We start from the raw sequence: 12,875 nt of genomic DNA, 5'->3' as shown, positions 1-12,875 counted from the left end.
TTTTGTACTAAAAATAATCATTTCATAAAGTGATATGCTCTGTAAAGATTAATAAAGTTGAGTTTAACTTACTTTAGGAAGATGCGCTTCAAGACGTCCTCCTCTGTGGTGAAAAGTGGCCGAAAGAAAGCGTTCCGACCATTTTCTCTAACCCATCAAGCTTTCTCATTCCACTTTCATTTCAAAAGAAACAGCTCAACTCTTCTTTACACTTTACACTTACCATATTGAATGGTTGCACGAGATATTGAACTATAAAAATGTCTAAGTTCTTAGTGCGCAGGAGAAACCGTATAGAATGTTTACACACGAAGTAGGAAGAGGAAGCTGGATTTCTTCTTCGGGGTGGATGCTGGGTGACCTCTCACAGCGCCACCACACGCTGGTAGCGGCGGAAAGAATTACTACAGCACTGTCCTGTACTCTGAAAAAGGTGCACACAATACAAAATAGAACTTACAGCAATGTCCGGATATTTCTCGACATCCCAAATTTTTTTTTTTGTATCTACCGTTTTTCGTATGTCGAATGGTCGTAAGTAGAGGAGCCTCTTTCCTCAAAAACACTTTCCTCAACCCAAATCCCACAGACTTTCTTGCTTGTCAACTGGCGAGTGACATTTTAAAACCAAGTTGGGTAAGCCAATTTTTTTGAATGATGCTCCTCAAGTACAATCCTCTTACTTCTGTTTTTATAATCAATCACTGATACTGAACTAGTTCTTGCAGTTGTTTTACTCAAAGAAATGATCCTGCCTTCATTTACTTTATTTGTCTTACTTGAAATTACCAGAGGTGGGCGATACTCGGAATTTTGGGATTAATCTGATTAAATTAAATAGTGGGTAGGATCCGATATCGATACTTCTTGCTAGGAAATGTCTTGACAATTGAACCCCTCTTCTGTAGGCACTAAACATGTTTTTCTTTTTTATGAAATAACTCCTATGTAAATTTTATCAAAAATTAATATGAATATTTCCATTTTAATGTTTCAAACCAAAAGTTGAGTCAAGACAACTAAAATGACTCATATTGCACAATATTTTAAAAATAAAGTCAGTAATGCAAATAAAGTGTCAATTTTTCCTAATTCCCAGCCTTTGACCACCTACTTTAATCTAAGAAGCTCTTTTAGCCCCATTTCCGTAGTGGCAATGGATTTACAGAGATTTTCTCGGAACAGTACCATCTTTACATTTGTTTGCAGCTTGTTGTTCTCTGCAGGGTAAGCTTTTTGTACATGTTTATGTAATTAGTGGTATTGCCACAGTAGCGTACAACTTTACAAGGCCCCAGTGCACTGCACTTCCTGTTTGCCTCTGTTATATTTGAGGATATTGTTGGAGAAGCGAAGTATCATTCTCAGGACAATAGTAAATCAAATATTGAAGTGGAAAAACACTTTGTATTGTTATTTAAATACTTTAATTCAACACAATATACTTGAATATTCACTTTAAAAAAAATCAACAATTACCCACCTTTAAAAACAAACTACATTCATCCATCCATCAGTTTCGAAAGTGTTTGTGCATTTTCTTTGTTTGAGGGTATCTGAGGTGACTTTGGGGCAAGGCTCGAGCACGCCTGGTGACGAAATAAACATTGCAGGGAACAATAATCGTATTGATTTCCATACAGTGTTTTATAAATTCCTAAAAAAAAACAAGTTGATTACTAATTCGCACAAAGGGCACACAGTTTGATATAAATTTCAAAAATAACTTGTGTCATTACTATGTTGTTATTATGTTATTACCAGCCCTGGTGAGTTATTTTCGGAACAGGTCGGCGGGCACCCTTCAACATTCCTTAGGGGGCACCCTGTTGCCCCCAGGCACCACGTTTGAGACCCCTGATCTAAATTACAGCTAAATATATCGAAAAGTTGAACCCCTCCCATGGGTTGAATAAATCATTTCAGTTAAAGTCCCAGAAGTACCATGGCATGTTGTTCTTTTTCCACTTTTGAAAAAAAAAGTTTTCTAATTTCATATGCCTTGCAATGTGGATCATGTTAAAGGTAGAAAAAAAATGGCATTCTTGAAATGTATACTGTCATCATATTGATCATACCGCCCTCTTGCCTCGCCTTTAGTTTGCACTGTTCGCTGCCAGAAGTTCCTGATCTCGCGGGTTGGAGAGGACTGGATATTTCTTATCCTGCTTGGACTGCTCATGGCATTAGTCAGTTGGGTTGTGGATTTCTGCATTGCCATCTGCCTTCAAGGTAAGACATGGGCCGAAATACTGTTGTGAGCAACAGTGAATGTATGAGTGTTTCCTCATTAGAGGTAAGATCGGGCCTAAAAAATTTCAGCCCGATCCAACCCTAGTCGCAGGTAAAAACAAATGAACCTGCCCAAACCCTACGGATTAAATAAACGAGCCCCAAATAAACCCAAAGCTTTGATTTGCCGCCAAAGCAAACATTAAGTTTTACTCCTGTTGAGCATACTTCAGCGCGAACTGTACCTTTCGCAGCTTGGGGTATGCTTTGGGCCGTACTCATCAAATCAAGTGTGCACTGCAAGTACAGCGCCTAAATGAACAACTTGGCGTTGAAGTGCGCATCCCTGCGACGTGCAGCGAACAAAAGTGAAAGTAAACAAAATGTCACTAAGAAAGAATCTAATTCAGCAGATTACAAGCTGCAAATACTGAAATATTTGGCCAAAAAGCAGAAAGTAAGTTTTTAAAGGTTGTAAGCTATTGGCAAGAAGCAGAAATAACGCCTGACGTGAGGGAGGTGGAAGGAGGAAGCCGCGCGTCTTTTACCCCAACACAGAGGAGGACAATTTATTTGGATTTAGTGATTTGAAATTAAACTGCTTGTTTGGTAAGCATTTTCTTTATTTCAATAATTACTTGAGTAAAAGTAAGTGCATGCTGTGTAGAACCTCCACGGAGGATGAAAAAATGTAAAAAAAATAAAAAAGGCGAGAGAGATAGAGAAGCCGAACCCAACCTGAATTTCGGGCCGGGCCAAAGATCTTACCTCGATTCTTCCATTTAATTTGTTATTTTGGTTTTTAATTTTAGAGACGGTTAAATGTGATGTGTTTTCACAGCACAGAAGTGGATGTATGGTGGCCTGGACAGCAATGTTTTTCTGCAGTATCTCGCCTGGGTCACTTACCCTGTGGTTCTCATCACCTTCTCGGCCGGCTTCACCCAGATTCTCGCCCCGCAGGCTGTTGGTACGATTTAATCCATAAATCAGCAAATCTTAACCAAACTATTTTGCCAGGAGACTTTTATCACCCTAATACAGAGGTCACACGGAGTTTAAGGTTCTGATGTTTTTGTTTTCCTTTCTTTCTCTATTCAACCCAACAATTACACTAATCCGCACAGACTCGCATAGTCAAAATCTGATTAAAAACAAAGTACAAGTTACAGACTCATGAATCCAACACCCCAAACAATCATACCCCCATTTAAAACATTTTCGCCATAATTATCTTTTCAGAAATGGGCTAGATCAACATTAGGGCTGCAACAACGAATCAATATGATCAATTAAATTAACTTATTAATTGTAAATAATTTCATCAATTTGTTGTTTCACACAATTTATGCATCACTCGGCACATTATTTCAATGAAAATAATAGTGCATTGAATTTCGTTACGACGTAATGTTAGTCGTGCTGTTGAAGGTACATGTTTGTAGTACCACTTTGATCCAGCAGAGGGCGTTTTGAGATCACATTTTACTGCGCATCATCCACTTGATCCGGTGACGCTTTTGTGGTAGCACTTCGAGCTGACAGAGGGTGTTCCTGATTATTAGCCACACTCTGTAATATTTTGTTTTAAATAAAACAAACAAAAAGTTTTAGTAATCATTTTTGGATGCACTACGCCATACAGCGATCAGTAGGTATCAAGCCTCTGAAAAGGATTTCAATTTGATAAATCACCACTAGATGGCAGGAATGGCGTTGATCGGCCCTCTTTCCACACATCGAAGAGCCACCACTTCTTTGTGTCCCCTATCTAGCAATAGTGTGTGGGAGGCCACAGAGTGATCATACCACAGAAAACATTGGGCGGTGAAAACTTCCTTAAGGGTTAATGCATCGTTCAGTGTTCTTGCAAAAAATTGGTAGTGTATGGGAGGCATTGGTTGGATATTAAAGCTATCACAAATTCAAAAAAATGAGCTGCTTAAAATGTATCCTCTCACAAAAAGCTGTTTCTCAGCAATCTTCCACTGTTGTTAAATAAACATTGGTAAAATGTATGAAAATCAAGGTATTTTTAGGGAGGGAAACAAGCTATGTTCTGTACAATTTTTTTTTGTAGGCCTTCAAAATGGCAAAAATTGGCTGGGACCCGCACTTCCCATTTGAGAGAAACGTCAGCCATTGAAAGAGTTATTAAAACTGATTTTGCAGGAAAACCCAAGTTGCGGTTCTGTCTGTAAGCATAATTATTTGTTTGCATAACTCTTGCGTTAAAGGTCTTTGTCACCTTCTCCTTTCTATTCAGGTTCGGGTATTCCAGAGATGAAGACTATCTTGCGAGGAGTCGTGCTGAAAGAATACCTCACTTTCAAAACGTTTGTGGCTAAAGTCATCGGTTTAACCTGTGCCTTGGGCAGTGGAATGCCTCTGGGCAAGGAGGTAAACCCAACACTACTGAGCAAATTAGTCCAGTGGAAACATCATGATAGCAATTGTCTGCTGTTGGTAAACAATTGTGTCGGACCAGAGGTGGGTAGAGTAAAAGTTCTGTTAGTTCAGAATAATACTACTCAAGTAGAAGTAAAAGTAGTCATCCAAAAACTTACTTGTGTAAAAATAAATAAGTACTTAGTGAAAAAAAAATCAGACAGACAGACGCGTACTTACGTAGAGAGGGTTTATTAAGTAACGGAGTAATGACTTCAATGTTCCCTAATGTAGCAGAGTAAAAGTACTGTTTTTCTTCACAAATCACTAAAGTAAAAGTTTATGGATTCGAAAATACTTCTAAAAGTACAAAATTTCCCAAAACTTACCCAAGTAAATATAACGAAGTAAATGTACTCCGTTACGACCCACCTCTGTGTCATACTCATCCGACTGAAAAACTCATACGATGCTTCAATGCCTTCCAGGCTGGAAGAAGACTCGTAGAATAATAAACCATGATTTGATTGTCAGAGTTCGCCGACTCTGCTCCTGTGTGTTCGGTTAAAGTGTCTTGTTATTCATCTTGGTGTAACACCTCGAAACTTGTCAAACTTTCGTATGGAGGGACTGTGTGTATTATTTGACCCTTAAATGTCGCTGTATGGCGTAGTGCATCCAAAAATGATTACTAAAAAGCCCAATGAAGAATACAAGCCTCAGAGACTCCTAGTGCCCAGTCTTTTTGATGTTTTTGGGTACCCGTAGCAGCAAGATAGCGAACAATTATGCCAGCTTCTTGTGGGTGAGGCCCATTTATTATACAGTATAAGACCTTAATCACAAGATGTCTCAAAGGAATACACAGGATTACAATTACACCATCCTCTGATCTTAAACCACCATGCGGGCAAGGAAAAACTCAAAACCTCAGCACGAGGAAAAAAAGAAACCTTTAGAAGGTGTCTCACAAGTGGTAATCCCCCTTCCAGGATGATCAAGGTGCAATAAATTTAGCATTGGGTAACAGTACACAAAACATAGTGAACATCAATAAATAAATAAATAGATAAATAAAAAACCTACCCTCTAGTGCAGGGGTGTCAAACTCATTTTTACTCTGGGGTCACACAATAGAACAAAAATTCTCTTGGGGCCGGGCTAGTAGATTAGAAAGAAAGAAAAAAGGGAAAGATAAGGGTAGAAAAGTAGAGAGGGTCGGACAAGAAAGGGAGAAAGAAAGAGAGAGCGTGCAAAACATGAGATAAAAAGAGAAATATTGAGATACGGGAAAGAGAAAGAACGAAATCCAAAGAGAAATAGAAAGAAAGACAGAAATGAGAAAAGGAGCAAAGAGACCAAAATAAGGTGAAAAGACAGAAAGAAAGAGACAGAGGAACTGGGAGGAGCATTTGGTTTGTATTTATTAAAAGAATGATAACTTTTAATAGAAATTAGCAATTGCTTTCTTTTTGACGTTCTCTCAAAATTAGAGCAGGCCGGATTAAATTATCAAACGTGGAGGATCTGGCCCACAGGCAGTATGTTTGACATGCATATGCTAAACAATACGCACGGTCACTTTTAATCTGTTATGGAATTATTGTGTAATGCTACCGCACCAAGCATGCAACCTATTTTCCAGTTTCCCAGCAGCATAAATTACAAATGGAACACCAAGGGCCCATATGCTCAGGTACTGCTCCACCAAAATGAGCTAGAGCCGGGAGGAAAATGGCTTCCACTGGAGGCGATTTTTAATCCCAGTGGAATGCAAAGGGATGTCTGGTATTCTATGCAACCTGGTTAAGCAGATGCTGTTTATAGCTTTCGATAAGTGCTTTGATAGGTAAAATTGCATTCAAGATTACTTTAAAGCCAATTGTCAGAAAGTGTGCTTCTGGTATTTGATTAATAATCTTAAGTATTTGGATTACTGTAACAATAATCTTGGAGATGTGCTCTATTCCTACTACACTGGCGTTTTACGTTCAACAATGGCATACACCCATTTTTTTAGGATGTGCAGGCTGTATTTTTCTACAGGGAGTGCAGAATTATTAGGCAAGTTGTATTTTTGAGGATTAATTTTATTATTGAACAACAACCATGTTCTTAATGAACCCAAAAGTCTCATCAATATCAAAGCTGAATATTTTGGAAGTTGGAGTGGGGCTTTTTTAGTTTTAGCTATTTTAGGAGGATATTTGTGTGTGCAGGTGACTATTACTGTGCATAATTATTAGGCAACTTAACAAAAAAACAAATGTATACCCATTTCAATTATTTATTTTCATCAGGGAAACCAATATAACAGCTCAACATTCACAAATATACATTTCTGACATTCAAAAACAAAACAAAAACAAATCAGTGACCAATATAGCCACCTTTCCTTGCAAGGACACTCAAAAGCCTGCCATCCATGGATTCTGTCAGTGCTTTGATCTGTTCACGATCAACATTGCGTGCAGCAGCAACCACAGCCTCCCAGACACTGTTCAGAGAGGTGTACTGTTTTCCCTCCTTGTAAATCTCACATTTGATGAGGGACCACAGGTTCTCTATGGGGTTCAGATCAGGTGAACAAGGAGGCCATGTCATTAGTTTTTCTTCTTTTAGACCCTTTCTTGCCAGCCACGCTGTGGAGTACTTGGATGCGTGTGATGGAGCTCTCTGCCCTTTACCGATCCAGCCACGGGCCCATCCATCTGGCCCATCAAGACTCACTCTCATTTCATCAGTCCATAAAACCTTAGAAAAATCCGTCTTGAGATTTTTCTTGGCCCAGTCTCTCCAGTGATGTTGCAGCTCTGAAATATGGCAAAACTGGTGGCAAGTGGCATCTTGGCAACTGTACGCTTGACTTTTCTCAGTTCACGGGCAGTTATTTTGCACCTTGGTTTTTCTACACGCTTCTTGCGACCCTGTTGACTATTTTGAATGTAACGCTTGATTGTTCGATGATCACGCTTCAGAAGCTTGGCAATTTTAAGAGTGCTGCATCCCTCTGCAAGATATCTCACTATTTTTGACTTTTCAGAGCCTGTCAAGTCCCTCTTCTGACCCATTTTGCCAAAGGAAAGGAAGTTGCCTAATAATTATGCACACCTGATATAGGGTGTTGATGTCATTAGACCACACCCCTTCTCATTACAGAGATGCACATCACCTGATATGCTTAATTGGTAGTAGGCTTTCGAGCCTATACAGCTTGGAGTAAGACAACATGCATAAAGAGGATGATGTGGTCAAAATACTCATTTGCCTAATAATTCTGCACTCCCTGTAGGTTCTCCCATTGACTTATTATTGTAATTATCTGATTCATATTGTTTTGATTTGTTTTTGTGTATTTTCTCTCCAGGGTCCATTTGTTCACATTGCCAGTTTGTGTGCAGCTCTCCTCAGCAAGTTCATGTCACTCTTTGGAGGAATTTATGAGGTATTTGGATCAAAGTTATGAATGCTTTTTTTCTGGACGAACAGTTAAGTGTAGAGTAATCCCTTGCTTTTCGCAGGGGTCGCGTTCCAAAAAGGTCTTGCGAGATTCAAAACCCGTGAAGTAGAAACCTTTGTTTGTTTGTTTATGCTTTGAAACTAAAGAACCCATCCAATTTACAAGCTCAAGTATTCTTCTAAAACAAAAAAAAGTACTTTATTTAATAAACTTTTTTTTTTTTTTTTTTTTTTTTTTACAAAAAACTTATGTACTGGTAAATTAGTTTTCATAAACATCTTGCTGCTTTTTTAAACAATTGAACGATCCACTTTACTTCACATGATACTTTGGACATTAGAGAAAACTGCATTTATTTTACGGTCCTCAGCGTAAAAGTTGAGAAAAACGTTTTGGACCACAAAAGAGAAATTAAAAAAAATATTTCTGCCACCCTATCAAATTAAACGGCTTATAAAAGTATTTTATGGAAAGGAAAAACGTACTGTATACGTCTATAGTAAGTGAATTTTGTTAATAATGTGATCTGTTTGCCTGTTTACAGAAACCATATATTTTTCCAATATCCAACATTTATGGAAAGGTGCCAGGGAGCCACTAGGGAGCACCAAAGAACCAAATGTAGCTCCAGAGCAAGTGGAGGAATCCAACTTTATTGGCGATAGAAAGCATCGTCCTCTGCCTTCTGGTGCTTTTGTTGGTCCAGAGCGTTTTGTCGACATGATGGCTTTCTGAAAATGTAAAATGGAAAAACATGTAGCAAAGCGTTTTAGTGTAGGTGTACAACTCAGAACGCAATGTTATTGGAGCATAGGCAGAAACCAGGAGACTGTTCATCCATTCAGAATGCAGAACACAAAACAGGAGCAAAATTCGCAAAGTAGCAAAACTGTGCAATGGGTAACTATAAACACTAGTAATGGTTTAAAATCCAAATATTTGTCTTTTTTTTTATTAAAAATATACATGTTAGTCAGCCCTCTAGTTAGAACGTCCAACTCAAGAAAAGTTACATATACAAACAAAAGCGTTATCAACCATAAACATAAAAAAATACTCTGGTGCGCCTCTTTTTGATTTTGTTGGCTTCTAAATTCTTGCTTTTTGGTTTATCAGATGTGAATATAAGTTGGTCCATTTACTGGAAATGTACACCGACTCCCCATTATTATTGTTTGTTTATTTTTAATTGAGGTATCTGCTGGTAAAGAGAAGGTTGTTGTGTTGAACATGCAATATGTTTAATATTGTGGGTTATTCATTTGTCAGTATGGTTTTAATACGTTTTTTAAGAATAAATAACCGACAAAAACTATGCCAACGTTTACTTACTTTGAGGTGTATTAAGTTTTGTGCAAGTTGTTAAGGAACAATATTTTGTTTTAAAGGTTAAGGACAGAAACCCCAATTTGCACACTAAATATTGGAGTAAAGTTTTTCCTCTAATTCTTTTTTCTTGTCTGTTTACATCAGTGATACAATTTGTAGATAAGTGCAACAATTATTCTCCTAGGTGAGCTTAGTTAATTAAAAGTGTAACTGTTTCTGTCAGCATGTGAGCAGCTGTTAAAAAGCCACCACAGAGCAGCAAGCAAGTATTGGGAGCTATTGCTGTCTCATGAGTCATAGAAATGCAAAGGCTTGCAATCATGCATTAAGGCGTGTTTCAGCCACCCCAAATGAATCTGGCAAGGAGAAACATTTGCAGCGAGCTTACAAATAAAATTCTGTTCCCAGTTTAATTTCTGGTGTAACTTTCTTCACTTTGAAGTTTTATATCATGCATGCGTAGCTAATTAGCTCCAATTCCAGCTATCCATCCATTATCTGCACCGCTTATTCTCAGTAGGGTCGCGGGGGTGCTGGAGCCTATCCCGGCTATCCTCGGGCAGGGGACACCCTGAACTGGTTGCCAGCCAGTCGCAGGGCACACAGAGACAGACAACTCACTCGCTCATTCACACCTAGGGACAATTTGGACCGGCCAATTAACCTGACATGCATGTTTTTGGAATGTGGGAGGAAACCGGAGTGCCTGGAGGAAGTCCACATGAGCACGGGGAGAACATGCAAACTCCATTCAGGATCGATCTCATGACCTCACAACTGTGACGCAATGCGCTAACCACTGCGCTAACGTACTGCCCTCAGGCTACAACATCACTGATATTTGGGAGTGATGTAATCATAATGATACCTGGCAAACAGGTTACTTTGACTTCCCATTTCTTGCCTTTATGTACGAAAAGTAGGGCTGTGTATTGATAAGGATGTAGCGATTCCGATTCCTTATCGATCCAATTCCTCATTGATTCTCTTATCAATTCTCACTACGGAAAAAATAGGTACTATGTGACTACAGATAGAGTACAAAAGGTTTTGGTAATATAAAAATTATTTAAAGGGGGGCTGGAATGTTGGACGAGGGGCCTCTGCTGTACCTGCAGCTGCACACTGGCTACCTGCAGCCTGATTCTGACTGCCAGTCGGCCAATTACAAAAAATGTATTCAGAAGTGAGAGCAGGATACACACAGAAGCGCTAAATTAACCTCATTTCACGACTAGAAACAACCTACTATCCGTTAGCAAGCTAGCTAGGCTGTTTATCTGCTGTGGCTACACTGTCCTCCTGCCTTCAAAGCGCCTCAAACACAGTGCATTATCTTGAGTTTAACGCCATGCTGTCCAGCCAGGTGTTTGAGAATGTTAGTAGTGTCACCCCCTTTCGCTGAGATGGCTTTTTAAAATTCATCCATCATCTGCACCGTTTATCCTTAGTAGGGTCGCGGGGGTGCTGGAGCCCAGTCGCAGGGCACACAGAGACCGACATCTCAGTCGCTAATTCACACCTAGGAACAATTTGGACCGGCCAATTCACCTGAAATGCATACTTTTGGAATGTGGGAGTAAAACCCACGTAAGAACATGCAAACTCCACACAAGAAGGTTTGATCCCATGACCTCAGAACTGTGCCGCGCACGCGCTCACCACTGTTCCACCGTGCTGCTTTTTACAAGTATGGCATATTCCTGCATTGTCTTTTGGAGTGAAATACAGCCACACCTTTGACCGTTTACTGCAAGCCAGGGATATCTCTGCTGCTGATATGATTGGTCGAGTGGCAACAACAAATAGCACGTGGAATGATGTCACCTGACCCTGCATTGGGGTGCGTTCGTTTGCTATGTTAGCCCCGCAGCCCGGGTGGGATTGATAATGGAACCGAAATGGAGTTTTACCACTGATTCCAAGGAATCCGTTAACTGCGGAACCGGTTCCAAATTAGAACCGGTTATCGATGCGCAGCTCTAACGATTAGTGTACAGGACCACACACAGCCATCTCATTAACGGTTTAGCCATAAAGGGAGAAAATATTACTGTAAATTCCGGACTATAAGCCGCTACTTTTTTCCCAAACGTTCAACCATGCGGCTTATTCAGTGATGCGGCCAATTTATGTAATTTTTCTAACGGCCGCCAGCGGCGCTCGAGTACAAAAGGTAAGGTTTAGACCGCTGGAATGTAATTGCCGAGGAAGACTGCAACTTCTTAGCTTGTGCACAAATTAAATTAGCGTAAACTTACCCTCATCATGCAATTTGCAAAAAGAAAGGCACATGACGCAGCTTTCAAGCTAAAAGCAATTGAGCAATCCGATAAGAAGGAAACAGAGCTATTGCATGTAAACTTTACTTTGCGAGCGTGTTGCTAGCGTGTTTTGGAATAAGGGAGCGTGGGACGACGCCTACTGTATATGACAGTTTCTTTACGATTCTGAGGAAGACGACTTATCTGGTTATATCAGTATCAGAAATATTTTATTAACACTCCACTTATTGAAACATGAATATTTTGTTTGTTTGTTTGTACATGATTCAATTGTTTGTTTGTTTGTAAATGATTCAAATTGAATCTTTTCTTCCGGCGCCGTCACGAATGGCAGCCACTCCAGCAGCTCCCGTGTTATTTTCGATTGTTCTTGATTGTTCTCAGCTCAGGGATGCTGCTGGAAATGTGAATTTCCCTTCGGGGATGAACAAAGTATCTATCTATCTATCTATCTATCTATCTATCTATCTATCTATCTATCTATCTATCTTTGATAGCATCAGTTATAAAGAGGAAGATGAGGACGGTTTACCGTGATTTTTACAAATACGGTATATTTTTTTAACAGACCCGTTTACTGTCTTGCGAGCGTGTTCCCAGTAGCGTGTTGCTACCTGTCACGGTTTGGGATGAAAGTTATATTATTATTATTAAAGCTTTGAAAACTCTCTCGGTGTACCGTCTTTCTTTGTAAATATGTGTAACCATGTATAATATGTATTTGCAACTGTATATTTTTGTAATGTATTTATTTTAGAGACTTATTCTGATATGTTTTCCACGGGCGAATCAAAAAGAAGGTGCGAAAACCACTGGGGCTGATGCGGCTTATATACAGGTGCGGCTTGTGTAAGTACAAAAGCGGTTATCCTCTCAAAATGTGGTGGGTGCGGCTTATAATCAGGTGCACTCTATAGTCCGGAATTTACGGTAGTAATCACCATTCACCAAATTCTTTTGAAACAACTCAGACATAGTTGAAAGGAAAGGCTGTTTTTTTCTGTTGTATACCTCCAAAAAGCATTGAATTAGCCTCTTCAAAGGGCATGCACAATGGATTTAGAAGTTCTATAGATAATAAAGCGCTTTAAAATGATGAGAAATGTTTTCTTCCCTCTTTGTTCTATGCTGCTTGAAAGAAGATTATTTCACAGGAATAAAGGTATGTTAAGTATCAAAGG

The 12,875-nt window shown here is 39.3% G+C and overlaps 1 protein-coding gene across 2 annotated transcripts in view; it reads left to right on the top strand.

Moving 5' to 3' along the window:
• Window positions 1–12,875, top strand: part of LOC148358502 (chloride channel protein 2-like) — a 158,259-nt gene that overhangs the window by 57,638 nt on the left and 87,746 nt on the right. For both annotated transcript variants that reach the window (XM_088345397.1, XM_088345396.1), the window contains 4 exons: window positions 2,101–2,232; window positions 3,074–3,202; window positions 4,499–4,632; window positions 7,988–8,065. In XM_088345397.1, coding sequence (XP_088201523.1) covers window positions 2,101–2,232; window positions 3,074–3,202; window positions 4,499–4,632; window positions 7,988–8,065 — 473 coding nt within the window. The remainder of the gene's footprint in view (window positions 1–2,100; window positions 2,233–3,073; window positions 3,203–4,498; window positions 4,633–7,987; window positions 8,066–12,875) is intronic.

The sequence above is a fragment of the Urocampus carinirostris genome, chromosome 10 (genome assembly GCF_059441175.1).
Source record: "Urocampus carinirostris isolate Australia breed hairy pipefish chromosome 10, RoL_Ucar_1.0, whole genome shotgun sequence".
In the NCBI taxonomy this organism is placed as follows: domain Eukaryota; kingdom Metazoa; phylum Chordata; class Actinopteri; order Syngnathiformes; family Syngnathidae; genus Urocampus; species Urocampus carinirostris.
Note: the sequence above shows the minus strand (reverse complement) of the source record. Positions and strands in the feature narration are given on the sequence as shown.